The following is a 27,321-nucleotide window of genomic DNA, read 5'->3' as shown; positions in this document are numbered from 1 at the left end:
TCTCTTGGCTCTGTGGCTCCTGTAGTGGCAAAAAGATGGGATGAGACATTACTAACGTTAGAGATACAGCAAAAGAAGTGACGGAACAGTAAATATGAGAAGTAAAGAAGGGGGAAAAAAAAAAAGGCTGGGTAGGAAGAAGTCAGTGTGTACATCTCAAAATAACACTACAATCAACTTCAACCAACCCCCGGCATAGCCGACAGTGAGTCAGACCCTTTTCTCCCACGATACAAACTGACATCAGCAGCCCCCAAATGTTCAGAAGTGAGACAGAAACATAGAGAGTGAAGAGGCATCCAGAGAACTCAGAGGTCCGAGCTCAGCTAAGCGTCAGTTACGTGAAGGACAAGCGTCCTTCTCAAGATCGGGTCAAGTGCAATGCACGTTTGACGAGCTGGAGCACACGCAGTGTTTTTATAATAGGAATGTATCAAATGACATCGTGACAGTGTGAAAAGGGGGTCGCTCATGAACCTGCAGAGAATTATCTGCAGCCTCCCCACAGTTTAATGTGGCTTTATGGTGACTTTTTCATTGTTTATCTGTCCAGACGGCAATTTTACTGTTTTGGTTCACTGTCACCGCTCACATAGTGACGTTTTCTGGCCACAGCGGGCAGCTGTATTCAGAGGAAAAACCTTTAAAAACCCACTGTGCACCACCTGCTCAGCGTCACACAGCAGACAGACGAGGGGAGACACTAGCTGGTGAACATAGTGGAGCATTTAGCAGCTAAAGAGCCACACATTTCTCCCAGGAAGCTCATTAGACCAAAAAAGAGAGTGAATATTGGACTTGGATTCATCAGGTGGACACGAGCATGACTCCAAATGAAGGGTAATGCTGATGCGTGACTTCTGCATGTGTAAATAAGCAATTGTTTGGAACAAAGACTCAAAGTTTTAAGATAAAATAAATTAAAGAGATGCTAGAATAAAAAGATAAATGTCTTTTTCATTTCTTTGGGCACTTGCGGGCAGCAAAAAAAAAAAAAAAACCCTGGTAAAGTGATTTATTAAACATTCATTCATGTTTCTGGCCACCTGGCAAATCTAAGTGCAATATCCATTTTCCCCCTTTAAGCGTTGTGTTTCTGCTCACCAACTCCTGGGGGAAATATCTGGCTTCTTAGCTGCTTAATGATGTTCACTGTGTTCACCAGCTAGTCCCTACTCACTAGTCACCGTTTGGTTCTGGCAGGTAAGTGTTTGCCGAGTTTATTAAAAGCTGTTTTCTAACCAAAGCGATGAGCTGAAACTGGAGCAATCAAGCTCCAGAGATGAGGGGAACGGCAGGACTGGGTGATAAATCACGGTGGGTTCATCGCCGCGATACAATAACATACACTGAAAGGGGTGCACAATACAAACATGGTTGTAAAAGAATGAATTCCAAGATAAAAGATAAATTGTGAGTTTCAGCTCCCTTCACATCGTTTTTGAAGCTGTTCCAACAGTTTTAGAAGCTCAGTGCTGCCTCACCAAATGTTCTTCTTGGAAATATCCAGCTTGGACATTGGACACAATTCAACAAGGCAAGCCTGTCGCTATAGCCATCACACAGAACACCCAGTCCCTCAAAAAATCACATATTTTGACAGTTGTCAGAAAGAGAACAAGCAGCTCAAGACCCGACCATGCCAGGAAAACAATTGGCTGCCAAAACTCGGTGCTCTTTCCTCCACGCTGCAGCCACTTTGACCTCAGAAGTGGCAGATTGAGTAAGACTCTTCTTAGAAAACCTCAGACACTAGCTCCTGCCACTGTGGTTCACCAGTGGGGCTTTTGAGGTTCTTGACCTTAACACATACTGCATACGATGGGCCCTGTTCGAATCACTTCAGGCTAAGGGGATGGAGGCTGGGAAAAAAAAGCCCCAAAGAGCCAGGCCCAGAGACTGGATTGACCTCGCTGAGTTTGCTGGAGGGGGTTCTCTGCCAGATGCTGTGACTGTGCTGATTGTTACGGAGAGGAGTTCTCCTCCACTGAAGGTGTCCGAGGAAAGAAGGAGGTAAAAGGAGCAAATGGAATCCTCTGATGGGAAATTAAAGTGGATGATGGCGGTGGCTGATGGGTGAGGGGGGGGGAGTCACGACAAAGACAATGAAGAGCAATAGAAGAACGAGAGAGAGAGAGACAGCTAGAGAAAGAGAGAGAGAGGTGGGCGATTGGTCCTATGAGAGAGTTGTCATGGTAACAAGTGATCATGATGAGGTTGAGAATGATCAGAGACGATTTTTGGAAAGAAAGTGCAAATACACACAGAAGATGCATAATTTCATTGGACGCGAAACGCCAATACGGGACGGCCTTACGTACGAGCTGATGGAGCGTGATTCAAAAGTTTATTTTCACACTTCAAACTTTAAGATTCAATAACATTGCATTAAGCTCGAGCGCAGCAAATCAGCTCACAAGAGAAGTATTGTTTCATTGAATAATTGATGACGGTTTTACAAATTAAGTTGGTCGTTTGTGCCGCTTTTTATCGTGCGTTGCTATGGATGCACATCCAATCAGAGGACGTTACATTGGTGAACAGATTTTGTCTTGTCTGTGGAGTCACAGGTTGCGTGAGCAGCAACATGATCTCCTTGGCGCATATTGCTTTTTATCAACATAATCTTTAATTAACATATCCTAGCAAGCTGCTGAATGTTCACTTTATTAAAGCGACTCGACACTTTGTGTTGATTTTGGCGGACCCTGTGGACAGAAACGGTACTGTTGCGTCATAAAGATCTCGATCTGACGTGTGGATTTGTTTTGGATGCGAGCGAAAGAAAGACATAAATTATTTTTAATACCACATTTGTTTTATTTAGGATTTATTGCAATGAAATTGGGACACAAAGAACACAATGATTTGCAAATCCATGTGGACCTATATTCAATTTCGTGGGGAATTGGACCCGGGACAGACATTTAGTCTTATTGCTGATGGTCTTGTTTGCTTATGTAGGTCATACACAAGCTTCAGTATTACACTTAGACTTTCATAAGCTGTTAAAAACTCTGTGCAGTTGCTTTAACATTTATATTTTAACATTTCCTAAATAGATTGGCAACCCACAGGAGGCAAGATTTACAAAACAGGAGAGTCGGCGTCTTAATCCTCTTAATAAAGAATTTAGGAAAAAAGAAAAGGATCAAACTTGAACTGAAGATTCATCCCGTCCATGTTCTTCTTTTTGTTTTTAGCCTTCTCACAAGGAAGCGTTGTTTCCTGAGCTGATGATCTCCTTGCCAGCCTCTTGGTGGAAGCTGCTGGCTGCCTGGTTTTTGTTCAAACCGCCTCCCCTGCTGTGTGGTTCGCTGGCTGAGTAAATGCCTCCACAGATTACCTAATGGGCTGCAGGTGCCATGTGGCCAGGGACTGCAACCCCTGAACTGGATAAAACACACCCACACTTTGACCCAATATCTATATTTTAAAGCTCTGAGTTGAGGCCATTGCCAATCCAATGTCAATGTCCATTTGACAGTTCCCCTGATGATGTTTGTGTCTCCGTGTATCTGTTACTTGCCTTTAACTCTTTTGCCACAGGACTTAGTTTGGTCAAAGTTGTTGCTGTTGTTGGCGCTGTTGAGAAAGTAAAACTTAGTGAACTATAGGCAACTTTAAATGTCCGTCCCTTTTGGCAAGACAAGACAGAGCAGACACACCAAGACTTCTTAAGCGATGCCTGTGTCTGTCTCCTCCGTCTTGCTTTGCCAAGAGGGACAACCCGTCTCTTCTTCCAAGAGAAATAGCCTTGAGTTCGGGAGTGTGGCCGAATTGTAGGTGAAAGCTGTACTGCAGAAAATCTACCCAACCCACAGAGGCAACTGGTTAACCGATCTCTTGTAGTCAGCCTCCTGAGAAATAAACACAGGGTTTTAACCTCCTGGTGATACAGTCGTACATATTAACAGTTTCAGTTTCGAAAGATGACAAGTGACAAAGCTGCAAGAGTAGAGTCAGAGAGGACGATGAGTGGGTGATTTTCTGGTTCAGACTGAAGCATAGCAAGCAGATCTCAGCGTACAGGAGGCTATGAGAACATACCAAGGTATAAAAAGGGAAAGTCCTGACTCATATCAGGTTGATGTTGGAGGTAGCTGCTCAGAATTGATGAGGTATACCCAGCCAGAGCTCGGGTAATATGATGGTTTTTCAAGGCCTGGGTTCGTCTTAACTCCACTTATCTGAGGCGATACAATGGGTTGTCATGGATCTCTGTGCAGGATCTTTTTTTATCCTTTAATTGCTCAATAGCAGAAGTCAGGAGTGGAAGACAGCATGAGAAGACGAAGAGAACAGTAGAGAGAAGGCCACAGCCAATCAAAACAGCCAAGGTCGAGTGCACAGACGCCTGGGGAAGAACAGATCCTGTCCCTTGTGACCCTGCTGAGGTGAGGTAATGTGGGGTGATAAACTACAATGAGTGCCTGGCCTCATGTCACCCAACACATACACCTCTAATCCAGGGAGTGAGCTCATCATGATGTCTCAACCTGTGCCAACGATGATGCATTATTTACCTCAGCGATTCTGCAAGAGAAAATCAGAAAACCAGGTTCTTTAATATAACAACAGGTTTGAGCTCGAGCTGCAGAGGATCTTTATCTGCGCTGCTACTCGAAACTACATCCAAAAAAAAAAACACCTGGTGCAACTAAATCACTGTCTTTGTAACTGGACACACAGAGATGTCAACCCATTGTTTGGCTCCTTTTATTTTGAAAACTAGAAGACACCTATCACTGTCACCTTTCAGCACTCTGTCACCCCGAGATGAGTGACAGCAGAGAGGCCTAACTGACCAGGACTTCCCTCCTGCTGTGTTTTTTCTATGGACCGTGGCTCCTTGCAGGTAAATCAGTGCTCTGACATTTACAGTATCAGACAATGGAAATGGAAATTTGGTAAGCTGGATCATTCACCTTTGTCTGCTTGTGTGTCGTGTCTAGTAGCAAGCCGACCTCGCTCTATAATCTAAAAATATATCCGTTCTAAACACGCAAACAAAACTCCTGGTTATTAACTAAGACCACGCCAATATTGACATAGATTTAAATGGGTTTATTGCATATTGTGGTGAACGAAATGCCGAAAAAACTTTTAATTGTTGGCCATTTTAAGGGAATTTATACAGAAAAAAGTAGTATTTTATATTAGATACTGTTAATAATACACTTTAATATTTACATATTGATTTCATTTGACTGTAATATTAGTTTTTCATCTTAAAATCTACATGGATTTTAAAATATGAAATAAAACTCTAATTTTAAACATGAAATCAATAGTACTAATATTAGAAAAGCTTATATCGTATTTATTACGGTAAAATTTTACAGTGGAGGGATGAAGGGATGAATGTCAAGGGATGAGGGGTAGGTGGATGCTGGGTAAGGGTTGAGAGAAGATGGATGTTGGAGTTAAAAGATGGAACGGTGTTAGCTGGTGGCGGTAAGACGGGAGGGAACCAGGAGGGAGTTGAGACTCTGAGCGGGGGAGCTGTCTCTTCATCGCTGCACAAGATTAGAGCCCCTGTGGTTCCTGTATTTGAACGAAAGAGAGTAGAGAGAAGGGAAAGAAGTGAAGGAAGTGAGCGGATAAGGTGTGCTTAAGGAAACGGGATGAGTTTAAAGGTGCCTTCAAAATAAGACTGTATTTCCTGTAACACCTATAGCCAAAGACTTACAGCGGCTCTGTTCACAATGCTTAAAGCAGTCTCATTAATTATTAATGGGACTCATGATGATGCTTCATTATTAATAGACAATAAATGTAAATATCAGTCCGGACTGAAATGTGTCTAGTGGAGCATTTTCTTTCAAACACTAAAACAACATCGTCGGACTCAGGTCAGTTAAGTAAGGACAGCTGCACAGCCAGCAGTAGATAAGCTTCATGGACAGGTTTGAAATGTAGTTTCAGGGAGTAGCATCCTCACTTTGCTCTCGATGGTATTCCTCGAAACATCCTATTCAAATTCGGACTCAGACACATCTTGCCTCATCGAGTTGATGCCCGTGGTCTCAGTCGTTCTTAAACTCTCTCAGTGGGCTCTCCTCCCCTGCAGCCTCTCTCAGATATGTCTGCATGTGTGACGTTTAGATGCATGTGCTTTATAGTTGGCATATGTGAAAGCAGGAGTGTTTCTCTCTGCTTCGTGTGCACTTGCAGGAGTGGATAATCTGCCCAGTATATAAGAGATATTGTCATGCCAGTGCCTGTTACAGAGGAAACAAGGTCTGTGGTCTGACAGCAGCTGCTGCCGCCGGCCGGGCTTTTAGTCCTCTCCTCTCCTCTCCTCTCCTCTCCTCTCCTCTCCTCTCCTCCTCCTCTCTCGATGCGTCCCTGTCCTCTTCTGTTGTGTGTCTCAGCCTCTCTCTGTGCTCTGCTGTGACAGTTAACAGAGGTCACTGTTTACTCTCATTTATCAGTCAATCATCGCCCGCTTCGGGGTTCCAAACACGGCTGTTTTTCCATCTTCCATCCTTCTTTCACCATCACTGTTTCCAGGACAATGATGAAGACAAAGACACATAATTATGGGGTGTTAATTCGTTAAAACTGCATACAACATGTTTTCTATTTAATATCATTTCCGGGACATAAGTCCAATCATGCTTAATTTCTCAAATATGTGATGACTGACCAGATATTATTATTTATGTCAGTGTGACAAGTGATTAGGAATGGGACCAGGAATACGTTATTATGCGGTCAGAGAAATAAATTAGACAAAGACACTCTGGAGATATTACTTTGTCCGTCTGGTAAATTGTCAGATATAACGAGTGACAAGATTTTATTATTTTGTCAGCGGGATAAAATCTTTGATTTGCCTAAATGCTCAGCAGGAACATTAGTCTTGAATGACGCTTTTTTTAGACGTGATTTCCAAACGTTTTTCTAAATCTTTGTCGTGATCTTTGCTCTCCATTATCATAATAAAAAGCACATGATCAAATTTGGATTCACTTAAGCTCAGATAATTTGAGTGCCCCTCCACCTGACACATTTAATGCCTGTAATTAGCATTTTTATGAATAAATTACAGTTTGATCAGAGCTATTTTCTAAAAATGTCTGTACCTGAACCAACATGCACACCAGAGTTTGGTAAAATAACCTGACCTGGATGTTCTCTGTGCTGTGTGGCCCATTAGGTGTTGTTTGGGCACAGTCTGGGAGAATGATTAATTCATCAGTGTGCTGTCTTTAAATATGAAGGTGCACTGCCTCTACAAGAACTCGCAGTAGGAGGACTTACTTTTTGACTAAAAATGATTAATGCACAAGCTTCCTGCTCAACCACACGGCCGCTGACAAATCTTTCTACGCAGTTAAACAACGGGACATGCGGCAGTTTGAAGGAGAAACATCTGCAGTGACGGGAAGCGTTGAAGAAATTGAAGGAACGCCACCGATGATTGGCGATCTTTTCCAAACTCAGCCGTACATCACGCTGAAAAACAAGAATCAAAAGCACACACTGTTCACCGTGTTAATTTATTATGGCAGCAAGCCCGTAGCAATGAACATCTTGAGGGGCAGAGGGATGACTTGCCTTACATAACTGCTAAAGTTGGCACTGTCTCAGCAGCAAGCAGAGTAGAAAACCCTGGTGCAGGGGTTCACACATGTTTTCAACACATTAACACAGTAGATAAGATCCTGGTTAGGCCGGAGACCATCTCCTAATCATTTTATCTGATAGATTTGATGAGATGGATGTGATTTGATACAGAACTGGACATCTGGATGCCTAAACTACATCCGTATTACATTCTCTTGCTGCTGATGTGCAAATTTAATTAGAATTCAATTACAGTTTGTTGGGCGGCTCCCCTCTGGGAATAACTCAAGGACCCCAAAGGGCGCCCTGCGGGACACCGCTTTAAAAACAAACACTCTGGATGCAGTGTCTGAGCCTGATGCCGTCCGACTGTGGAGGATCCTCATTATCACGTCGCTGATGTTACCATAAAACAGAAAAAAAAACACAACATCTTTTACGTGCCCCGTCTCTCCTGATATGAGGCCCGCAGGAATATCATAATCTAATCATGACTCCAATAACACTGTGTCTCATTCTAACTACATCATGGCTCTCATATACGTCAGCTGCTCTTCTTGTTGAGTTTTCCATGCCGCACGCACGCACACGCACACACACACACACACACACACACACACATGCTGTGTCCTTTTCTTTGGCTCCGAGCCGACCAACATTGGCCCTCCATTCCATCTCTGCTCTCCACCGCCTGACGTCTCAGCAGCACTTCCTCCTCCTCCTCCTCCTCCTCCTTCTCCTCTCATCCAGGGGATGCTACCATAAAAAAGGAGTAACATTTTATGTGCCCTCACCTACCACCACCACCACAACCTCTCGAGGGGACATCTGCAGGAGTATTATTATCTAATCACAGCTCTAATAAGACCAAACAAGAGCCTGTGCCCTCCGAACCCACCGGGCAGAGTGACCATCACCCTCCTCCACACCATCCACACACACCCCCTGGTTCGCACACACACACACACACACACACACACACACACACACACACGCCCCACATACATCAGTATGTCTTTAGCACTTGCCGGCTTGTACAGGCAGTGAGAGGAGAGACAGTATTAGTATTCAGACCACAGCGAGGAAAAAAAAAAAAAAGGAGAGGGAGCGAGCAGTGAGAGAGAGAGAAAGAGAGAGAGGGAGTGAGGGAGAGCGAGAGGGAGGGGATAGTGAAATAGAGAGGAGGAAAAACACAAGGAGGGGTGAAAATAAAAGAGAAGAATACAGGAAACGGGAGGGAAAAGAGGGGAGGGAAGAGATATCATATTGTTCATTTCTCCCTCTCAGTCTGCCATCCCGGCTGCGGGGCTTCTTGCTCGGTGCGTCTTGGAGAGCCGAGAGAAGAGAAGAGGAGGAGGAGGAGGAGGAGGAGGAGGAGGTGGACAGCGCGAAAGAGGCGGAATGCCCCTTTACAGGCGTCGCATCTGACTAAAAACAGCGGAGCGAGCTCGTAAATTCGGAAATTGGACAGAGACGAGAGGACACAGTGTGTTTCTGCAGCGGTTCAGGTAGGAAGACATTCCCTTTGTTACTCCTGTGAGCAGCATGCGGGGATCTGTGGGATCTGTAGCGAGCTGTGCGTTATTCGCATCAGATCTTCCTTTTTTTTTTTTTTTTTTTTTTTTTGATCCTGCAAATCCCGCAACTGGGCTCTGCTGCTGAATGTGCCCTGAATCCAGCAGCATGTGTCTGTTTTTCCCATTAATATTTCATGTATTATTATTTGTGCACCAGTCTCCGGCTCTTCCATATTTTGCATCCTTGCCTCTTTATGTTCAGTGGGATGTGCATGTTGTGTGGAGGCAGCTCCTGCACACACACACACACACACACACACGGATAACACACGAGTGTATCAATGGCAGCTATCCACACTGATCAGGATGATTTAACTTTTTTTTTTTATTCTAACGTTATTAAAGGCGAACAGACAGACGGAGGGAGGGGAGGGGAGGGGAGGTGGGGTGCGCGCACGGGCACGCAGAAAACACACAGAAGACAGGTTGACGTGCGTAAGACGTGCGTAATCCCCCCCTCCTCCACCCACACCCCACCCACCCACCCCCCCTTACCATCAAAGGCACAGTGGCTTTGGCTTCCCACCACAGAGAACCATATTTATGCAAATGAGCAGGAAAAAAACCCACTGAGACACACTGACTCACCGACTCTGACATAGCAGTAGGTGAAAAATGAAGTGAGGGCGGCCCGTTGTCTCTCTACCTCTCTCTCTCTCCATCTCTGAGTGTGTGTGTGTGTGTGTGTGTGTGTGATTACACTCCCTGTCTGTAAATAGGTCCCGCTCTGCAGCTCCACTGCCTGTGTGCAAGAGACAGGAAGAGCGGCACAGATATCCCAGGGTTCCTGGCCCTGGCCACTTGCTTTCTATTTCCTGTCCCATGTTGTAGATAATTTAGAGTCCTGCATCATCAACAGGCCTGGAGGTGCCGAAAAAGCTGTGAGAGACTGCACGGCAATCCTTTGACGATGTGTGAACGTGGGACAGAAATAGGTAGAGTTAAAAGGAGACGGCGTCTGCCTGGCTGTGAAGGAGTGTTTGATTGCATGTTTATAGAGATATATGGTCTTCAGCAGATATTAAGGCAGAGTCTCCCACCTCCATGTTATTTATTTGCTGAAAGGGTGTCCAGGAGCTATTATAGGACACGCTAAATTGGAACAACCTCGAAGGCTGAGGCTCAGCAAAGCTATTACCTCTAGTCAATAGACATTAATATCCCCACGCTCAATCTTGGCCTCATACAGTGCCGTCTCTGTCTCGGCGAAACACAGTAGCGCTCTACTGGAGTAACCAAAAAAGATGTGTTGTAGTAGCCCTATCTGTTTACCCCCTGTGCATCAATCCGTCACAGCCCAACGAGCAGAGAGAGGCGATGATGGCATTGTCTCGGGCAGACGTCGCTGTGGCCTCAAAAGGAAGTGATGCAAAACAAACAAAAAAAAAAAAAAAAAGGAGGATATGCCGGCGCCCGTGGAGACGAGAGGTCACGACCTCTGTGAATCAGGGACGGTCCTAACGAATGGTGGATGATCTGAGGGTTACACGAGTACATCGATTTGAGATGGTACACGACATGATAGGGGGCCCAGCAGGGTACAGCAGAGCAGACAGCATCAAAGTGTGGAGCGGAGAGCAGCAGGTCACAGGGCCGAGGCATCAAGCCGACTGTTCATGCAATGAAGGGTGCAGACATGGGAAGTGGCTTAAATTTGACTTTAAAACAAAGAAACAACAAAAGCTCTCGGGGCAGCGATGAGGGCTTCGATTAAAGATGACTCTCAGGTAAAAAGATGAAAACAAAAGACGGATAGATCCGACTGAAACATCCCATTAGGTATATCCAATGGATTACTCTCGTTATGTTCTCACACAAAAAAAGGGTCTGACTGTTCTCAATTTAATTTTGCAATTATGAAAGTGTTCAAGTTTCTTCCCCATAAAGATAGTGACAAACAGACATTCATATTAGTCCAAGCTTATTAAAGAGAGAGGAGGAGACTGAAAGGTGATTGTTTAAGTCTAAAATTAAACTCAGAAGAAGAACGTCAAGGTAATACTACTACTACTACTGTTTCCACCACTACAGCTAATAATATTGATCCGGCTGCTCCTGTACTGGAAAAAGCTAAAACTGTAACAGGCTCACGTTTGATGTATCTTGTTCCATACAAAGATAAATATACGCTTTGATGAAAAAAAATGAAAATGATGATACGGGGCTGCGATGGATCACAGGTTTGTGGTAAAAAGCATCTTCTGCTCCTCCTCATTCAGCTGCGAGACAGCAGCGCTTCAAATGCCTTATCACTGTAATTCCCCGAGCCGGCTGAGGTGTGTGATTCATCCCTCAGAGACAGATTGCACATCCAGATTTTTAGATTTCAGTCACACTTTCTAACATGATCCTTGTTACTGGAAAAACTCGCCGCTCCCTCCTGGGTTTTATCATATTCACATTCGGGCCTGCTCGGAGGATTTTTTTTTGTTTGTTTGTGGCTGTTTTGTTTTTTTGGTGGAATTTCTAAGCAGCGGAGAAAACGGCTGGAATTCTTGTGTTGGAAAAAAAAAAGAAGAAATCCAATACAAGTACTCAAAAAGAGAGTGAGCGAGTGCATTCGATATTAGATAAATATTTATTGGTGTGTGCCCCAGCAGTAGGAAATGAGAGCACTGTGGCGAGCTGTTTTTTTTTTTTTTTCTAATTTGAATTGAAGTTGTTGGATTTTTTTCTTTTTCTTCTCAGCACCTGAGGGCGTCTCCGAGTCTGCCCTTTCTGTGCAAACACGAGAATGATCCCTTCATTATCAGGGGATACAAACATAAACGCCTCATCTGCTTCATCGCCTATAAGCTGGATTGAGGATGTAACGGCTGGACTGAGCCATTAAAAATGAGGCATTTAGCTGATGCTCTTATCCTCAGTGATTACCAGGAGGGGCCAGCCAGGGGATCAGTGTCTCAGCATCTTGGTCAAGGACAACTGTGGTTGGTTGAACTTGGAGCCTCCTTCAACCTGTGTTTAAGTCCGGCACTTCTTTCTGGGGCTTTTACCCGTCGATCTAACTCATGATCTGATTGGAAAAACCTCTCCCGTGATTGGGCATTGACCTCCTCCCGTTCCCTTCTTCTTCTTTTTTTCCTGATATGTGATTGGACACAACCTCCGTGCGCTGATCGTCCGTCCTCCATAGCGCGATTAGATCGCGACCTTGCACGCCGCCCCGTCTCCACTGCCCAATCGGACAATCGTGACCTTATTGGTCAACTGGTCTGTGTTGTGGTGTATTCGTTCCCTGAGAGTATTGATCCCAGGCAGTCAATGGAGCGTCTGTGGGAGGTTCAGTGTTGCTCTGTACACTACAGTGGGAATGTGGCCGTGGAGCTATGATTCGTCAACATGTTTCTGTCGGCATATTTATCTATGAATAACCAGTCTCTGTAAATATTTAGCTCGTAGTAAATTGCATCCCCAAACCCTTGATTACCATTGTTGCTGTGTCACCCTCGCCGCCAGCTTCCTATGTTTTTTTTCTTCCTGCCCTTCTCTGCTCCATTTTTTTCCCTCCCCTCTTTATCTGTCTCGCCACCAATTTAATGTCAGCATCTCTTTTATCCCTCCCTCCCTCCATCCGTCTCCCTCCTCTTCTGTCTCTCGCCACACAATCGTTCGTTCTTCCATTTCTTCTTCGCCTCCTCCCTCCCTCCCTCCCTCCATCACGATGCTCTCACTGGCGTTTGAGGCGAGCCAGTTTTGTGCCAGACAGCCATTCCTCAGATTGAGATATCCTGGGTTTTAAAGTCACTCAGACAGATTTACTATCTTAATGGGAGAGAGTGGTAGGGGAGAGGGGCAAGATGGAGGAGGGCTGGTGTAGGATGTTGGGGTTTGGATGGCGTTTTGATTCGCTAATTTCGGATTCCTTTCTACAATAGGCCGAGCTGAGATGGACAGATAAACAGACTCTGCATTATCTGAGTCTCCCTTGGACTGACAGACTATCCTAATGTGACAATCAGCTTCTCAAAAGAGACAGAGACAGAAGGTGAACAAGAGGAAAAATGTGTTTCTGTCTCGAAGAGGAGACGGGAAAACTAGAAAGGGAGTTGAAGCATGAACTTGTTCGGAGTGAAACATGTCTTTGCCTAATGTCGTGATTGATTGATGGGTGGAAGACAGATGGACACAAAAGGAGCACTTTGCTAGGGAGGTGCCACTCAATACACAAAGACTGACGCTGACATTTTACAGAACAACATACATCAAATGATCAATAGTCCTTCCCTTGTCCAGCGAGGCCTCTTTGCTTGAGAAATAGGTCCACTGCTTCACAAGGACAAAACAGCGCGGTGTAAAAGTGAGCTGACCTCTCACCACGGACATTGTTTTGCCAGTGATTTATTTTCCAACCACACCGCGGCTTGTACACTATCTTTTTTTTTGTTTTTCGACAAGACCTGTTCAATACCAGGGTTTTTTTTTTTTGCAAATGGATCTGTATTAATAGACACGACTTTGCATACATTCTTCTCAGTCAGAGTCCCTGCGGACTCACAGACTGTGAGAAACTGGAGTTTGGGCATTGACCTGCTTTTATTCAGACAGAATGAGTTCAAAAAATAAAGACAAGTATGTTAAGGAAGTCTAGTTTCTCTCGGATGAAAGGACAAGGAGCAGTCAGACTTCACACCTCCAGCTGATGTTTTAGGAGATCTTGTAGTCCTCCAGACCTCCGTGTGGTTTGTCATTTTGTCTTCACTTCATTAATAGTTTGATTCTAATTGTGTTTCAGGTGATGTTGGAGAACTTCTCTACAAATCCACGCCGATGTGTTGGAGAGACCACGGAAACCGATGCATCCCGGCGTTCACTGTTAAGTTCAACTCTCTTCCAAACTTACAGCGAAGACAAAAAGCCGCTTGTCTGCAGGCTGCTGTTTTTCCGGTCTCGGAAGCATTAGGGAAATAACAAGCTAAAGGTTATGCATGCACTGCAGGCATAACTCTGCAATCTCCAGCCAAATCTATTATTTTTTTTTTTTTACATGTAGAGTGTCTCCGCTCAGGCTTGCAAATTCAACATGGCCCAGAACCTCAAGAGTCAAGTTCAATAAAGGTAAAGCACACAAACTGTAACTTTATGACGTTATTAAATGTAATGAAATGCTTCAGTGGTACAATGGATCCATGTAGCAAAATGTGGAGCTGAAAAACGAGGTAGCTGCTGTAACACAACCTATCATTACAAATGAAAGAGAAAGCAGTGCTCAGTCTCCGTCAGTCTCACACTGTTTGTGGTTCCTTCCAACATATTTTGTGTTTTAGCGACTGAAAGCAAGAGAGCTCGTAATTATCTAAATTACTCTGTAATTGCAGAAAGGAGTGTTTTGCTTTGAAATATTACATGAAGTTTCAGAATGACTGACCCATCAGGTGGTTTTAGACACCAGAATAATCAGGAGATCATTGACAGGGCTCCTTGCAATTAAACAGGCACCCTGACGAGTGACTGAAGCGTCTGCCATTATTCTAAGCAGGAATATAATCCTACCCGGTGTGTCCGCTTGTACATGAAGGTAAAATATTAACAGCACGGTCTGTTTTAGGATTTAGCTGCAAAAAAAGTTACATTTACCTCCTTCACTTTCCAAAGTGGGAGGCAAATGTAAAAAGGTACTACTTTGTAATTCAAAACTGGGTCGTAGTCTAAAGTGGTAATTATGATATGTACATGGAATTAAATGAAATGTAATGAGAAAGGACAAAACCGAATTCTGTGTGCGTCTTTTAGCTGCTTTTTTTAAAATTCAATTTAATTCAATTCCGGATACTTTATTCGTACCTCAAGGGGTAAGTTTAGTCTCATTAACTAATTGGTGTAGGTGTGCCAGCCCTCCATTACAATGGAGGTAAATGGAAATTCATTTGTGGGCCTCAAAGCATTGAAAATGTGATGTTTTTAAAAATGCAACAGCAAAGAGCCCTGCAAGAAATTAGAGCCCGGTAAATGAGGATAATCCACAGACCTTGTTGTCAACTGTTTTAGCTGGAAGTGTTTTCTACCAAACATAAAAAAATGTAAATCAACAGCAACAAGGTCTGTGGATTGTGTTAGCAGCAGAAAGCTTCACGCTGATGAACCTTTAAGGTCAGTTTTGATAATCTCCACGCAAACCTTTAGCATCCGGCTGCAAGATCAACGTTTCTCAGTTCTTAGCTGATGCCAGTTGCCTACTATCACTCTTCATAGTGTACACTAAAGCGATATTATGTAGCGCCGGAGCCAATGATCTATCAGGGTCACACTGATGGTTTTGGCATCAGTGTTCTTACTTAATGGTTAAGGTGACCAATCTGCCAAAAACTTGATTTGTACACTTTTATGTCCTTACGCTCACGTTGCCAGTTTTCTCCCCCTTTATCTCTTCCAGGTAAAGTGAGAGGGGTGGGTGTCGCTCAGTCATACATGGGCACGTCAGTCTGGTCTCTGTGATCCAGACCAAGACACCCTGCAGAACCCCTCGTGTTCCACCTTTATTGCCACCACCGCCGCCGCCGCCACCTCCTCTTTCCCTCAGTTCACACCTTGTAAAAGGTGGACGGGTCAACACTACTCTACTTCCCCGAGCGCCGTCCGATAGGTGAGGGCGGCGAGGGCTGCGCTGTCATTGGCTGACTGCTGGTGAGAGTGCGATGCGGATTGGAGGATGTCGGGGGACTGGGATGAAGACCTGTGTAAGAAGGCGCTGGTGTTGGTGGAGGAGCTCTGCTTCAACTCTCCGAGAGGTTACAGCCAGAGTGAACGCTGCCAGGAATTCACCTACCTGCTGAGAGGTCGCAACAGACCGGTGGACGCAGGTAACTGACGCGCATGAATCATTCTGACAGTGACTTTTCTGTGAAGTATGAAGGAAACCTGTCAGCTCATTTATAAGAGTTGACACAGCGGCATGGTGGAGCAGTGTGTCACAGAAAGAACATGCTGGGTTTGAAACCTTTGCATGTTTTCCCAGTGTCTGTGCAGGTCAGGAAAAAAAAAGACATGCAGGTTAATTGAGTTAATTGGTGACTCTAAATCGCCCATAGGTGTGAACGTGGGCGTGAATCATTGTTTATCTCTGATATGTGTCAGCCCTGTGATGAACCGGTGACCTGCAGAGGTCCTCGCCCATGTCAGCTGGAGCTGGGATGAATAAATTATAAGACATAAGCATCTGCAGCCACGCTGCAGGGACTAACGTCAGCATGCTAATGTGCTTACAGGGACATCGCTGACATGCTGATGTTAAGCAGGTGACATATTCACCGTCTGAGATGAGTGTGTTAGGATGCTAATTAGCAGGGGTGTTTAATTAGCACACTGCTGCAAACACAACGTACAGCCGAGGCTGATGGGATCGTCACGAACCAAAAGACCAAACAGATTCGGGATTGTGACGCCAGCTGAAAAGTCATCAGAGAGATTACAGTTCATCCTGAGAGGGGCATGAAAATGTCACAGCATCCCTCGAACAGCCAGCAGCATCGCCTCACCTGGAGCTACGCCACCAGCATGACTTCCTTAAAGCAATACCCAAAAAGGTGCCCTGTAGTCTCAAAGACCGGCGCTCATGTCCTGTACACGTCGGTAGTTTACTCCTTCACACAGATCAGAGGCTTGATTTACAGTTCAGATGTCCGCCCGTGATTTTAGGCAACGTCTCCTGCAGAATGAACCACTCTATCTGGAGTTTTCCATCATTAAAAAACTCCTACAGTTGGCTTAAATTTTCAATTTAATGTATCTAAGTAGACCGCAGCTGCTGTAGTCTGTGAACGAGAAAACTACGTAATTAACAGGCACATTTAAATCCAGCAGGAGGCGAGTCTTTGATACTGAAAAGATTTTAGGAATTGCTTTAAGGGAACCGATCGTCATTGATTTTCCCATCCCGTAGTTGTTCACAATGTGACAAGAACAAAAAAATATAGACACCCGATGCCTAAAATATGTTCATACGTGTTGTGTTTTGTGGTGTTTACTCGTTGCCTTGCACAGCAACGTGACACGTCGGACTTAAAGGTATGAGAAGACAGATGTTAAGAGGAGTGCTCATGTTTTTGGTTAGAGGTGCACTCAGGACAACAAACCATGAAATATTCATCTCTATGACTGAAATGGCTACGGGACAAGTCCATCCCATTTCTTTTATGAGTCTCATTAGAATTCTGCAATTGTTACCTCAGAGCCGGATTACACATATATATGTTTTTTTTTCTGAGTGGATGCATCATGCGAGTGTGTTGTGTGTGCGGGGGGCTGTGTGTGTGGGTTCTCATGGAAGTGGAATGCGCTGTTATGCAGATTAGCGTGGATATCTGTGGCTCAGTGTAGATTAGCCTGGATTGGCCGCGTGTTGCCTCTGGAGACTTTGGATGGCTCTGTGAAGAAATGTCACGCCGTGGTTTCAGGCGTTGGCCCCCGCCCCGCTTACCAGCTGTGATTTTTCGGTGTTTGCTGAGTGAAAGTCTCAGAGGCCCTCGGAGGACCGCGCGACCGCCAAACGCTGTCAGCGGATCGGCTTGTGTAAGCAGCGGAGATGTGTTTGATGTGGAGCAATGTACGAGTCCCAGCAGGTTTGCATCAGCCGCTGATTGACAAGGAGTCTCAGTCCCGCTACACGGTTACACTTCAGAGGCCTCCTACCCACCTGCCCACTGACATGCTTTTTATGTTTTGTGGATTAGCGATGGATCTTTGGCAGGATCAGCCCTCGGGAAGAGACAGCGACTGCCCTAAAGAGAGACAAATGGAGGAGAGTGGTTTGGCCCCCGACAGTCCCCTCGCACGTTTGATCACAGCCGTGTCTTATCAGTGCACCCTGATCTGCCAACCACACACAACCTACTCCTCTGCCTCCTCGCTTTGTTTTTCCCCCTCCAGATCAATACATTAACCTTTCTCATCCTTAAACCCCTCCCCTCTTTAGGCTTCGCTCTAAATCATTGTCAGCTTGTTTTCCTCCATCTCTCTGTATCCTGCACGGCCTCTTTCTCTCTCTGTACCGTTGCCTCTTTGGTTTCTACTCCTTCACACACAGCGTGGTAGTTGCATCGACTCTATCAACCCTCCTCCCTTCGTCCTCCGAGGAAATGAAAAGGGGGAATAAACCCAGTCAGCTTATATGTCTGTTTCAACATGTGCACCAATCTGTTTTCGATCCACTCCTCGTCTATCCCAACCCCGCCAGCCATCCTGTGGTTTGGATCGTTTTCCCTCTTCCCTTCATCACTACTGTCTTTTCTTTTCTCTGGATGTTTTCCACCTCGTCCTACCTTCCTTTGCCCTCTTTTCCTCTCCTCCCCTGCTCCATCCCTCTACCCTCCTCCTGTCTCCTGATTTCCATCGTCACGTTCTCTCTCGCCTCAGTCTCCTCTCCTTCTTTCCTCTCCCTTTCCCATCCCTTCTTCCTCACTTCCCAACCCCGTCGTGTTCTCCGCTGAGACAGATCGATGCCCCCCCCCCTCGCCCATCCTCCACCTTCGCAGCCCCCCAATCATATCTTTTGAACAAGTGCTGATTAATGACATACACAGACTGATGAATAATTCACCAAAGAGAGGAGAGCGAAGAAGGAGAGGCAGGGAAGGGGAGGGCGGACAGAGAGAGAGAGAGAAGGTAGGGGTGACGAACAAAGAGACAGTTGCTGAGGAGAGGAATAAAGTCAAAGCGTGCAAAGGGAGACAGCATGGGGAAAGAAATGACAGCGAGGAATGAGGGGTGTTTGAGGGGATTATATAGAGGAGAAAGCAAAAGGGAACGAGAGGGAGGGCGGGTGGAGACAGAAGGCGAACTGAATTCCAGAAGACGTACCCCAGGGCTGGAGGATTGGCTGCTGTTGTCTTGTTTTCACTCATTTTGCTCTTAGTCTCGTCGTTGTCGGGCTGTTCCAGATAAAATTTCATTCTTTTGCGCGATTTAACGCTGTTTATGTCTTTGTCATGCACATAAAGACACGCTGAATCGAAGTCAATTGAAGTAAAAAAAAAAAGGGGGGTTAAAGAAAAGGAAGTGTGTGGATCTGGTGGATGGAGGGAGGGTGTGTTCAGGAATAGACGGTGCTGTTGATTGGCCCAAGATGACGAGGGGCAAAAAATTTCCAAGGTGGGAAAAGCAAACTCTGCACACTGTATCGTAATGAGCCGTCTTGGTCTACTTACAGCTCATGAATATTCAAGTCCAGAGCTCTGGGCCTATAGTTAAGTTTTGTGCTCTGATTGGTCCTTTCGTCAAGCCAGTCATCAGACCAAAACATGCTATTTATAAAGAGACTTCAAATGGCTGAGGATAATTATAAATATTCATTGTATATTTAGTCTGTTTATTTATAAATATTCATGCTATATTGATAGGATGTTTACACATTTATGAATTCATCATGAATTTACGTATCACAGGCTCCGGCGTGTGCAGCTGTGCACTTCCAAACAGAACTACAAAAGTAGCCGCGATGTCGACTCTCTTCTGTCTCCGCTCTCGTTGACGGAGGCTGTTTGCCGGAGCTGTCCGGCAGTCTGCTGCTGAAACTGCTTTTTTCTTTTATTCTGTACACTTCGGATGAGTCATACTCCACCCTCCCCACCCGACACACACACACACACACACTCGCACACCCCCACCCACCCCCTCAGACACAGTCCTTGAGTCCCTCACAGATTAAAAAGCTAATAACCATGAGAAAATGCTGGATGACATTGCATAGAGACGTCAGTGTGAGTGCTTTTATTTTAAACTGTTGAATCTTCTGCTTTTCATCTCTTTACCTTCTTCTTTATGTCTTCTTTTGCTTCCCCGTAGAGATCTCTGTCAGTCTGCTGTCGGTGATCGTGACGTTCTGTGGCATCGTCCTCCTCTCCGTCTCCCTCTTTGTTTCCTGGAAGCTCTGCTGGCTGCCATGGCGGGACAAGGAAGGCGGAGGCCTGAGCCTGACGTCGGGTCTGCTGCCCGGGAGCGCCGGTGTCGGAAGCCTCGGAGGCACCGGCGGGTCGTCGCTCTTACCCCCGCTGCTGCAGAGGAAGGAGGGTCAGTCCTCGTCCTCGCTCTACCCCTCTCTGGGCCAGCAGGGCCAGCACCACCCTCATTTCTCTGACCTGGTGGGGCTGGAGAGGGGGGAAGTTGGAGGTGTGGTTGGGGGGCCACATGAGACCCAGGAGCACTCGTACCTGGACATGGACTCCTACCCCAACAATGCTGGTGAGAGAAGGCGTGAGCTCTTAGACCCAGTCTGAGTAATGTAATACCTCGGTCAATAACTTCTCATTTTAATATACTCACACACGGAATTTAATACATTTACCTACATACAGTAAAAATAATTTATCTGTGCTGAAACAATGTGATGAATGCTGACCATTACTGCACATATAACGGGTTTTCTTTCAGTCGTGCTACATTCAAGAAAAATTACTTTTTCATCTTTCTGGGCCGGACTAAACTTTAGAAAGTTACAGCTGCATTAAACATTAAAGGTCCAGTGTAGTGTAGGATTTAATGGCACCTAGCAGTGAAGTGAACCAACTGAATACTCTCCCAACGCCTCACCCTCAAGCAGGAGGCCATATCTAGATCAGTGTTTGGTTTGTCTGATCTGGGCTACTGTAGAAAAATTACAGTTCAACATGGCGGACTCCGTAGAAGAGGACCCGCTCTCACCGTAGATATAAATGAATTACCGTATTTTCCGGACTATAGAGCGCACCTGAATATAAGCCGCACCAGCTAAATTTTAAAAGAAAATACATTTTGTACATATATAGGCCGCACTTGAATTTTCATGTTGTAACATGAGGTACACAGAAGATTTTTTAAGTTTTAATTTAAGATTTTTTTTCAAACTGTGCCTGAAAATCGGCAGTACGGCACCAACACGCCATCAACACAGGATGCCAAGATTACGTGCAGTAGCTCTATCTCCTTCTTTGACGGCCAGATCGATTGCCTTTAATTCAAAAGTGTCTTCTTCGGCGCATAATCTTTCCCCACATGTCTGTCTCACTTTTGCATTTACTGCTAGAGAATAGCCCCCCGTTGGCCGTTGGCCAGTAAAAATCTATAAATTACCGTTGTATAAGCCGCATGGTTCAAAGCGTGGGAAAAAAAGTAGCGGCTTAAAGTCCAGAAAATATGGTAATGAAAACACACTAATGAATATTATATTCCTTCCCTGCCAATAGATTCTCCTGAATCTTACACACTGGACCTTTAACAGATTAATTAAAGCGCTCCTCCGTTAACTTCCTCTTTGAGCGTTCTTTTGGTCCCCGGGGGAACATCTCGCTCTTTAGCTGCTAAATGATCGACTTTCTTCACCAGCTAGCTTCACCAGCTGCCTGACACCACCAAATACATGGGCTGCTGTGAGCAGTGAAACTAAACCGACCAGTAAATGTACCATGAAACAAAAAAAACACAACCAACAACGATGAGCTCAAAAAGCTCGCTAGAGCTGCCGAGCTGGCTCATAATTCTGTGTGGGTTTGTTATTTCGAGCAAACCCTTTCACATTGCACGTAGTCGTTTAATCTTCAAGTACAAAAAAAATACATAAATTAGAGCTGCAACCATTCGTTTTGGCAACTATTCTGTCAATAAATGTGTCGTTTTAAGTCGTTTTTCAAGGGAAAAAAGCTTCTCAAATGGAAGAATCCTCCTTTTATTATAGTACATTTAATATTTTGGGGCTTTAATAAGTCATTTAAGTCACCACGAGCTCTAGATTTTTGCCTTCTCTGGCATTTTTCTCTGTTTTCCAAACAATTAAATCAAGATAATTGTTAGTTTCAGCCTTAACACAAATACACATATTGATTAATGCAGCTTGAAGTCATCATTCCTAGAGAGGATGTGATAGTGAATTGGTTGTGAATCAGCCAGTTAAGCTCGATAGGAACCCAGATAATCAGCAGTTTTCACAATAAGATATAAAGTGATGTCAGAGAAATATTAAGGAGCTGATTTGATGAAACAGTTTAGCTAACAGCGATGGTTTTTTTTATTATTCCGGTGTTGTGTTTGTGCTGGCTGTCAACAGTGGTGCAGGTTGTTTATTATTACTCAGAGTCAAATGTTTGCTGGCTGCCTTTATTGCAGTTGGAAGCATCCTTTCATATCTCTGTGCTGTGTATGCCTTTCATGTTGGCTCATGTTCTGCTAATGTAAATATGTCTGCTCATTCTTTCACTTGTCTTTGCTGTTAACCTTCATCCTCCCCTGCAGCTCCCAACATACAATGAGTAACGACCGTGGTCCCCGGGGGACCCCGAGAATAAACCACTATAAGAAACAAGTCAGCATAGTATATCTGAATACAGCATTCATCAGTGGCAGACTCAGTCTGTCTGAGGACCAGGAGCAAAAAAAATGAAAAGGGCACCAGCTGCATGCAGTGGGGCACAAACAGGACACTTTATCATGTCTTACTCTAAGGAAGGTCACCCAAGAGGGCCCGTTATTACGCTTTGTCCACTGGAAGGTTACCATAGACGGCACTTTATCGCGCTTTGTCCACTGGAAGGTTACCATAGACGGTACTTTATCGCGCTTTGTCCACTGGAAGGTTACCATAGACGGCACTTTATCGCGCTTTGTCCACTGGAAGGTTACCATAGAGGGCACTTTATCACGCTTTGTCCACTGGAAGGTTACCATAGAGGGCACTTTATCGCGCTTTGTCCACTGGAAGGTTACCCTAAAGGTCACTTTATGAAGTCCAAGAGGTGCATGAGGGTATAAGGAGGCCGCTGTACATTGTGATTAGAAACACATTGATTGAAGTCATGCAAAATGAATGATAGGATAAAGCAGTCGGTAGGGTGAGGGTTACAACACACCCACGGTAAAAACCAAGGTCACAATCGCACAAAAAAAAAGAAGAAAAAAAACGGGGAAGTGTGAGTCATCAAGGATTGTTTTGTCCATTTTCTCGCTCTGATAGGAACTCTGAAGCTGAGCCAGACGTCTCCAGATGTCCCTAACTCAGAGGTCGGAGCCCAACCACATAAAGACCTGCCAAACGCTCACTCCCAGCAGCAGGTCACCGCACGGTCAGTACGACGAGTGTGTGGCTGCACTCGACATGTATGTGGGTTTAAAATGTGTGAGTGTTTTAGTGTTTAGTGTAGTGGTTGTTAACCGCCGTTTCTGGAAAATGGAATGAAAAAAACACAAAGAAATCAAGTACTGTCTGCTAAAAAATGTTTTTGTGAGGACAGAAGTGAACACCATGTTGCTTTAATCTTTCTCACCTTTAATAAAAGCTTTTAAGGCCTGTGAAATCAAATCATATTGGTCCTTGTTTTTAATCTCTTTAGTCGCCCAAAGCGCAGCTACAGAAACAGAAAAGACCCACGCAGAACATTTCGATGTCTGTAACAGATATTAATGTGTCTTTTTGTGGTTTGCACTCCACTTTTGTGGAGGCACCATCATCACACAATTCCCCTTGATTTGATAACACTTAACTATGATGCATGCATGTGTAAAAGAGGTGTGGAAACTCTTATGCAAATACAAAGAGTGGCTAAACTCCATTTAGGATAGCATCTCTGATTAAGCTGCTTAATCACACTGGAGCGTAGCATTTCTTTTTCGGTGTGTTCTTGTGTGTGTGTGTGTGTGTGTGTGTGTGTGTGCAGTGCTCTTTACTTAATATTCACCCTCTGAGCTCTCATGTGTCCCTATCAGGCCCAAGCCCATGACTCACCAGCTCTCCAGTCCTGATTTCCATGCCGAGGAGAAGGAGCAGGTAACCAGCATCGGGCAGATCAAACCCGAGCTCTACAGACCCAAAGGCGACCAGGGCGAAGGCAAACAGGGCGACAACTGTGGCAAGATCAGCTTCCTCCTGCGCTACGCCTTCAAGTAAGTCAGCTGGTTCACACCGAAACCACCTACTTGCTTATGTGTAAAAAGTCGTAATTTCCACGATAATTTAAAGATATAAATATGATGCAGTTAGACGAGGTTAAAGATGTGCGATGTGTGGAGCTCCGTTGACTTGCTGCACACCTCCTGCTTTTCTACGTTTCTTCATTTTCACGTGGAGCCGGATGTTTCACTCAGATTTTTAAGATTTGTGTTGTCACGAGCCAGAGAGCATTATATGGGACATCATATACCTGTCATTGCTTGGTGACCTCAAAGCCAGTCAGAGAAATGTCATTGACTTTAACTGACTTAAAGGTCCAGTGGATGAGGTTTAGAGGGCTCTTATTCATAACTATGTTTTTATTAAAGCTGTTTAATATTATTAGAAAGCAGGTGCGCTCGCTTCAGCACCAAACAGGAAGCAGGAAACTGGGTAGTTACATTGGTAACAGCTGAAAAAAATCTGCTAAAACACGACAGACGGTGAATTTACAATGTTTTGAGTCAGTGTTTAATTTGGCGTGTATCTGATCCACCAACCAGTTCTTATTTTAGTGAGAAATATTATTTTTAATACATCTTGCCTCGTTCCTGCCGTCATCTCTCACTAAAATAACCCTGGGGGCGAGTTCTTGTGTTCTTGAGTTGTTGCGGCAACAAAATCCAAAATGTAAAGCTTGTACAGAAACACTGTTTGTCTTTATGGATTATATTGATGCCGAACTGTCAAGCAGACTGTCGACACATGTCGTCCTTTATCTCGTGTTTCTAGAGTGATGTGTTTTTACGGACATGTAAGGAATAAATATCATATTTCTTAAAGGGAGTTTGGTGGAGCTTTAGTTTATTATGCTTATTTTTCCAGCTTTTTGTCACCACTACAGAAACACTAGGTACCTGTTGAGAATGATAAGGTTGCCTGACGCTGATTGCTGTTAGTCATTAGTTTGATTAATGGTTGTGTATTGATTACTGACGGTAGCCGATCACGTTTATTATCAGCTAATCATATTCTCTGTGCTTCTCAATGTGTGTGCCGTTATCATGGGACGACTCTTGTCCAATCAAATGACTTGGTTGAAACTAACTGTTAGTTTATAATCACCTGAAAAAAAGTCCAGCTGAAAATACCAAACTTTGCAACAATCCATCAATAGTTTTTGAGCCGGACATCCATACAGCCACGCAGCTAGCTGTGTTATTTGTTGTTTGTTGACTGAATTTAAACCTTCAGAACGAGACCCGAGCGTCGTTTGATGAATCCGACACTGAGTGGAACTTGTTTTAAACTTGTCTCCGGTGGAATACTGATGCGTCTATTTTTGCACCGCCTTTCTTAAAACGCTTAAGTCGGAGCAAAGAGACACCGGCTGACACAGAACAGACAGATGGTGCTCCTTGAGAAAAACATCTTTCGGTGTGTTTATCCTCTTCGGCAGACACAAAAACAAAAACCTCTAACTCAAGTAGAAAATTGAGTTCGAGGCATTGAGCATTAGGTTTCAATGGAGACGTGGACGCAGAGAAAAACCCCAGCAAACACGTCGCGAGCGTGAAAGGTGTGGCTGCTGTCTCGACTGTGGTCTCGTTTGTTTACGATAATCGTACTGAAATATTCACGTCTAAAAACAAGAAGTGGTGCCATTAAATGCATGTGACAAAGAGGCATCAATGTCTTTCATCTACATGCACAGATTGCTGTAGTTACTTTCATTGTGCCCCTTAGACAATTCTCTGTTGGATATTCTCTGCTGGAGAACTAAACACGTAATTGGTGCACGCCATGCTGTGAAAACTGGGTGATGGGAGGGGATGCAATGTGGATATGTGTGTGTGTGTGTGTGTGTACTGTAAGTCAAGGTGGTTGTGGGTTGTGGGGAAGTGTGTGTGTGTGTGTGTGAAGCTTGCTCGGTTCGGTCTGTCTGCGGCTCAGCTGGCAGTCCCTCCATTTCAGTCCTTGCCCCGACATGTAGAAACATTACAAGGGGCGAAAGTGCTGATGGTCAGAAAAGAAAGGGAGCGAGAGGGAGGCAGTTTGAGTCATGAATTATATATGGTGAGGCACTTTAAACAGCAGCCCCTGTCAACACATAATAACACCAGACTGTGTTATAGCCCGAGTTACAGAATTAGCAAGGGAATTGGATGGAGGGGGAGGTTAATGATGAAAACTATTCATGTGTCCCTTACCCCCATTCATAAAGTCACAGGATTATTTATATCGCGCTGTAGTTGCCATTGTCAGATGTCATTACACTGGTGGGAAATTGTTTTGGCATGAAGTGTAGGAAAAACAAGGAAAGGCAAGTTTATCTTTTAACAACACAGTGCTTTACGTAAGACAGAGAGGCATTAACGGGTTAATTAGTTAATTAAGAGAAAGAGAGACTGAGGAACAAAGAAGAAGGGTTAGAGATGTAGGTTGCGAGTGTGTGTGTAGATGCATGCAGAGGTGTGTGTGTGTGTGTGTAAGCAGTGGGACTGTGGTAAGATTGGTATGTTAATGTGTGAGACCTCGCTGTTTGGAGTGTAACAGTCAGAACAACAATGTCAATCTTCCTCAGATCCTCTGGGAAAGGCATTTCTATTGACAATCCCATTAAAAGCTGACACATTTCCACTGTGGGAATAACAGCTAGCTTTCGGGCATTGTCTGCCAGGAATAGGGCCGTGAATTTCCCTCTCTCTCCATCTCTCTCTCTCTCTCTCTTTCTCTCTCTCCGCTCCACTCGAGCAGTAATAGGTACATTCTCTGCAGCCTGCCCCATGGATTGTGTAAAAACCTTGGTTTTGGTTCAAGCTCACGTCTTCGTTCTGTAACAAGACACGTGAGCGCAGGAGAGAAAACCTGCAGCTGTGTCTTTGTAACAAACAAGAAATGCAGGAAAATCCATGATGATCAGAGAGGGGCAGGGGTTTTTATGTATACAAGCTTCCTGCCGTTTCCAATTATTGTACATCTGAGCATTGCTGTGAAGCTCACTGACTAATCGTGATGACTGCAGAGTCTCAAAATCACACTGGATTAAAGATCATTAGATACATATTTGGATTGGTCAGGGTTTTCTCATTAAAATATTTATCGGGGCTGAGCTGGAAATATAATTTCCTCCAGCGATTTGCCCAGTATATCATCTGCCTGATTTGATGTGATTGCAGAGTGGGCATGTTTATCCGATTGCCTTAATTAGATGTGATTCAGAGGTAAACACGTGTCCGGATTGGCCACGGTTGCATTGTCAACAAGCGTATCTCGTTTGTGATCGTACGCCACGTCATGTGCCAGGGTCACTGTTGGCTGTTTGTCCTCTTTATCCATCCT

At 44.6% G+C, this 27,321-nt stretch overlaps 1 protein-coding gene across 2 annotated transcripts in view; it reads left to right on the top strand.

Annotated features, from left to right (window-relative positions):
* The first annotated feature begins 8,769 nt into the window (after nt 1–8,769).
* The window catches only part of syt3 (synaptotagmin III), a 33,579-nt gene continuing 15,027 nt past the window's right edge, over nt 8,770–27,321 (top strand). The window contains exons 1-7 of one of the 2 annotated variants that reach the window (XM_027285648.1): nt 8,770–9,083; nt 13,888–13,967; nt 14,161–14,210; nt 15,526–15,952; nt 19,932–20,327; nt 23,068–23,176; nt 23,817–23,993. In XM_027285648.1, the coding sequence (XP_027141449.1) occupies nt 15,802–15,952; nt 19,932–20,327; nt 23,068–23,176; nt 23,817–23,993 (833 nt within the window). In that variant the 5' untranslated portion in view covers nt 8,770–9,083; nt 13,888–13,967; nt 14,161–14,210; nt 15,526–15,801. Of the gene's footprint in view, nt 9,084–13,887; nt 13,968–14,145; nt 14,211–15,525; nt 15,953–19,931; nt 20,328–23,067; nt 23,177–23,816; nt 23,994–27,321 lie in introns of both variants that reach the window. The other variant, XM_027285647.1, reaches the window with a different exon arrangement.

The sequence above is a fragment of the Larimichthys crocea genome, chromosome XII (assembly GCF_000972845.2).
Source record: "Larimichthys crocea isolate SSNF chromosome XII, L_crocea_2.0, whole genome shotgun sequence".
NCBI classification, from domain to species: Eukaryota; Metazoa; Chordata; class Actinopteri; family Sciaenidae; genus Larimichthys; species Larimichthys crocea.
This window is presented reverse-complemented; position numbering and strand designations above follow the sequence as displayed.